Source organism: Calonectris borealis, chromosome 1 (genome assembly GCF_964195595.1).
Source record: "Calonectris borealis chromosome 1, bCalBor7.hap1.2, whole genome shotgun sequence".
Classification (NCBI taxonomy): Eukaryota; Metazoa; Chordata; class Aves; order Procellariiformes; family Procellariidae; genus Calonectris; species Calonectris borealis.
In genome coordinates, this window is record NC_134312.1 from 61824927 (window position 1) to 61830268 (window position 5342).

Below are 5342 nucleotides of genomic sequence, written 5' to 3' on the forward strand. Positions count from 1 at the left end.
TTCGCATTTATTCCCAGATCCACTCCACTCATGCTAACAACATAAATATGTGTCAAACAGAAAATGCGTGCAGATTATCCTCCCAGTGATTTCTCAGCATTGCATTCTCTCCTCGGAGTTTATGGTAAATCCTTTGAATTGTACTAAAATCTCAACCTATTTATAGTTTCACAATAGCACAAATATAAAGCCATAATCTCCAGCAGTTAGCTGTAGAGCATATTGAGAATTCTTGAAAGGTGATTTTTCTACATTCAAAAATTCACAGAAGAATATTTAATTTAATCCCTCACCTACTGCATGCTGAGTTTGTGATCCAGCAGTATAATTCATCTGAAACAAGGGAAAAAAAATAATTCTTGGCCAAATTTTCTGAATATGTATGCAAACTCTATTACCTGTGGAATGCAACTAATGAAAATATCATGCTTTTATTAAATTGGTGAAGCTGTGTTACAACCAACAATTCTGCATAGTGCCTTGAAACCCTGAAATAAAGCCTTCCCTGGGTCTGCTACGGGCTGAGCACTCCTTAGTGAAACCAGTAAGCATGGAGCAGACACAGCAGGAAAGAAAAAATATGCTAATTTTTCAAGGAGTTGGCAGGTATTAACACAGATGGGCACTGTACGAGAACACATTCATCAAGCAAATGATACCAACTTTGGAGGTGCAGACAGCTGATAGAAAAACGCCGAATGGGACTTGGCTTCACCACAGAACAACAGATCTACCAATTCCTAATCCTATCAGCGCACTAAGCCTCAATCTTTTGACTCCAAAAACTTTAAGGAAAATTATCATTTTTCATCAACTATGGTTTGGTAGCCACAAGAAGGAAAGGAAAGAGTCAAACCGAGTATGTCCTTTTTCTTTTTACCAAGCTGCCATTCCCTTGTTTGCTACAGCTATGCCTGTAGCCCCGACACTCGAGAGCTAGTAGAAGAGATTTACAGGTACGGCTGAGAAGACTCGCCTGCCAAGAAGTGTGGCCACGCTGCCGGCTACAGCTGTTGGTCTGCTAAGAGGTATCACCGCCTCTCACAAGCCTCGCTCCTCTGCTCAGCTGTCAGATCCCTCCAAAAAGACACCGCAAGCGCAATTTCCACCTCATTTCTCAGGCAGGAAGGGGAAAAAGTGAGACAGACAGACAGATCAAAATTAATTTTTTTTTTTTTGCCAGGCTGGATAAATTTCGCAGCCAAGCTGCACAAAGCAGTCTCGCTGCAATCCACGAGGGATCTGTGCGCGCAGCAGACACTGCGTGAAGTTTCCGTGGCCCGATCCCACCTTTGTGTGAATCAGCAGCCGACCTACGAGTGACTTCTGTGGGAGCCAGTGTCCGCCACCCCCAGTATAGCTCTATCCCTCGCGTCCACTGCGCTGGTAAACTGGAAAATTAAAGTCGCATTAGGGAGTTCGGATCGAGCCTGGGTCTGTGCGGACGCCCGCGCCCAGCCAGGAGCTACCCAGCCGCCCAAGCACCCGGGGGCACAGCAGGGCCGGGCAGAAGCGCCCGGCTCCCCTGCGCCGCGGGCAGGGACGGCCCGGGCCGGGCAGCCGCCCCCGCCGCTCCGGCCAACTTGGGCGAACCGGCGCGAAGTTGCCCGCCGGCGGCCGCGGGTGTCCCTGGCCGCCCGCGGCGTCCCTGACACCCCCAGAAACGAAAAGCAGCGAAGTCGGGGGCCCGCAGCCCCGGCGGCGGATGGGGGGGGCGGGCCGGGGGTCCCCCTCTCGGCAGGGAGGGACCTGCGGGGGCCGGGCAGCTCCCGGAGCCGCTCTCCGCCGCGGCCGCCTCGCCGGCCGGTGCCGCCCCCCGCCCCTCTTCCCCCAAGCGCACGACGTAAGGCAGAAAATAATAAAATTAAAAAATAAAACAACTTTCCTCCCTCCCGCGGGAAGTTTCCTGCGGGGGGCGAGGCGACCTTCCCGCGGCCGCCCCGGGCGCTGGCCGGGACAGGGCCGCCGGCCGGACCGCAGAGCGCTGCACCCGCCGCCGCCGAGCCCCGCGCCTGCCGCAGCGGCGCCGGGAAGCGAGAGCCAGGGCCGGCGGCTGCCGGCGAGGGCTCCCGGGGCGCCCGCCACCTGCGCCGGCGGGGAGCGGGGCCGGCGCGGAGCCGGGCGCTACCCTCGGCGGGGCCGGTGCCGATGCCGTTGCGGTGCCGGTGCGGCGGTGCCGGTGCCCTACCTGGGTGCAACATACTTTGGAAATAGAAGATGACGAGGATGAAGGAGCCCACGGAAGTGACCAGGACCATCCTGCACACCCGGTTCATCCTCATTACTTCCAACACCGCCGGCTTCATGGCGTTGTCCGGCGGCGCAGAGAGGGGCACGGCTGGCGCTGAGAGCCGCTCCGCGCCCGCGGCGCTCCGAGGTGCCGGGGAGGAGCAGCCGCCGCCGCGCCGGAGGATGCCCGGGCGCCCGCGCCCCGCACCGGGGGGCGCTAATGCCTGCGCTGGGCGTGACCACGCCGCGCGCCAGGCGGAGGGGCGCTCTGCGCGGCGCGGGGGGGAGGCGGGCCAGGCGGGGAGCCGGGGCGGAGCGCGCCCCCCCCTCGCCAAGGGGCGAGATGGTCCCGCCCGGCGGCGGCGGCGGCGGCGGCGGCGGGCGGGGACGCGCCGGGCTGCCTCGAGGGGCCGCCGCCGCCGCGGGGCGCGTTCCGCGGGGGGAGGGGCGGGGCGTGCCGGGCGCGTGCGGGCGCCGCAGCGGCCAACGGGCGTCGCCGGCGCTGAGGGAGGAGGTGGCTGCCGGGGCTCCCTCGGGCCCCTCCCGGCGCCGCCCGTCAGTGCAGGCGGCGGCCGGGGGCTGCTGCCGTTGCGGCCGGTCTGCCTTGAACTTGACCGCTTCTGGGTCCCTCTCGCCCTCCTCAAGGGCTTTGGGTCCGCCAGCCCGCCGGCGGGTGGGCGAGGAGCGGGCCGCCACCGCATGCTGGGCAGCCTCCTGGCCCGCCGTCGCCCGGCGCGAAGGAGGCTTTTCCCCGCGTCCCGTTTGTGGAAAGAAATTCTCTTCTCCGACTTCTTTTTTTGTGTGTGTGTGGTGCCTGTCACTCTGTTAATCCTAAATGCCTTCTTCCAGCTCTGCTCTCGCTTTAGTGTTATGTAAGACATAATGTTCCAGCCAGTCCTTGTCGTCGTCTCTTCAGCGTTGCGCTGTCCCGACCGGTAGCTGTTAATGTTTATAATCGGCGTAAACACTGACTTCCAGTAGCCCTGAATCATCCCTAACGAAAACAGTGCCACCTGGCATGCCAGAAATGAAAGGCTTTTTGTTCTTAAGTGCGAGACTTCAAGTTTCCTGAATTAACCGAGTGACTGCTCATTTGTCTGTGGAAAACAAAAGGTTCTTCCCCCACGGTTCCTCCACCGAAGTCTACCTCTCGGTAGTCGGAGCGCAACAACAGGCAATGAGATACGAGACCGTACGTGGGAGGAATGCAGAAGAGCTTACTGCAACAGAACAAAAGGCATCTGCCTTGTCCACGCGTGCATGGGGCCTTGGGACGTCTGGGGCTGCTGGGGGTGCACGAGCAACTGCAGGTCAGCCGGGTCCTGAGCTAGGTTTCTAACATTAACCAGGCAGCAGAGCTCCCAAACTGGGCCTATCCACTTGCTCAGAACTAGACGGGTGTTGAAAAGTACGTAGCTGAATGAAATTAGCTTCTTTGCAATATACCGTTTATCCCTGCACTGTGTTAACTGTTTTATTTGTTCTCCTGATGCACCCAAATACTCGTTTGCTATTGCTTCTCTTTTTGCTAAAGTGAAAATCATTTTGCTGATGCTGATACCATCTTCATGTGTAAAAGGATTTTTTTCCCTCAGATTTCTGTCTGTTCTTCCCATGCAGTTGGGGGGAGGGGTCTTTAAAATGAAAATAGCCCTAAACAGACCCAGCCCAAAGCTGGGAAGCAAGTGCGGTAAAATAGATTTTAAGTTTAAAAAAAAAAAAAACCAAACAAAAAACCCAACCAACAAAACCAAAAGGTATGAGTATTCCTTCCTGGGTAATTGTGACAGAAACATGTAAAGTTATCAAGGTTTTCCATTCAGACTTTCCAAAAGCCAATTAAAAGGATTTTACCTCAAGAATAAACCAATAATTAGGTAGACATTTGTAACAGAGTAGATTATTTAGGCTTGGCCTAGAGTTCCTTTTATTAGAAATTATTTCCATTGTTCATTAAGGTTTTACACAATATTAATTTTGCTTACTTTCTGTAGATTTTTTCCAGGGGTTTTTTTAGCAGTTTTGATACACAGTGACCGTTTTCTAGTCTTCCTAATGTAAAGGAAAGTTTAAATTGATTTTTCTCTTTTAAATCCAAACTTCAAATGTAGCACGGAAGCATTCTATCAAAAACACTAGATAAAGAGAAGTACAAATATATAACGCATCAAAGTGGCGAATCTTTAGGCAGTCAACAAAACTCAACCAGAAGCACAGCCTGGCATTTCAGCATCCATCCGTCAATACATATGCTGCAGCACAATAGCAACTGCAGTATTTTAACAGAAAGAACTGGACTGTACCCAGGAATGTGGATCAGACACCGAGGGATGAGGGCAAAAGCTTGGAACTCAATCCTCAGTCAAGTTACAGAAGAGAAGCACTTTATACTGCTAGAGAAGGTGGTCAGTTGCTCAGTGTGGCTTGACAATAGTTACTCTTTTTTTCTGAGCATCATCCTCTGACAGAACGATGGAGCGTTTTAAAGCAGCAGGAATAAAATCACCAGCTGTGTTGCCATTTACTATTAAAATAACATTACAAAGCAATACCTTCATTACGGACATTGGCAATTACAAACTTAACATCCACCCACACGCTTGCAACATCTCTGCAAATTTCAAACTATGACAACCTTTCTAGTGTCTGGTGAGGCAGGACAATGAAATGCAGCAGGCTATTTTTTAGAGATGGAGACAGCTGTGCTTTGGTTTTCCTACAGAAAAGAGCATAATTGAGAGAACACAAGAAAACGCAGTTGTCTTTCCAGACGGGTGCCAAGTTATAGAATAGGTAGACGAACAGCTCAGGCACTTCTTCTAAAGCACACCTCTGAGTGGAAACTTCAGCAGCTGCAGAACAGTAGGGAGTCCGGATGGTACTGTAGGTGTGATCACCTACCATTCCCATGATAATAACCAGCGTTCAGTATCTCTGAATAAAAATAGTCTCGTCATCCAAGAGGCTTCTGGAAAGAAAGACTTAAGAGATTAAGAACCAGATGCCAGTGACATCAAAAGAAGTCCAGACAGTGTTTTGTGGATTATTTTGTGTAACAAAAAAGCTTTACAAAAAAACAACCAAACAAAACCACCCACATCACTATTTATTGA

The 5342-nt window shown here is 52.7% G+C and overlaps 1 protein-coding gene across 2 annotated transcripts in view; it reads right to left on the bottom strand.

The window, feature by feature from the left end:
- The window catches only part of CHST11 (carbohydrate sulfotransferase 11), a 176060-nt gene extending 173560 nt beyond the window's left edge, over positions 1 to 2500 (bottom strand). Inside the window, exon 1 of one of the 2 annotated variants that reach the window (XM_075157088.1) lies at positions 2204 to 2500. In XM_075157088.1, coding sequence (XP_075013189.1) covers positions 2204 to 2306 — 103 coding nt within the window. In that variant the 5' untranslated portion in view covers positions 2307 to 2500. Of the gene's footprint in view, positions 1 to 2188 lie in introns of both variants that reach the window. The other variant, XM_075157087.1, reaches the window with a different exon arrangement.
- Between the last annotated feature and the right edge of the window lie 2842 nt (positions 2501 to 5342).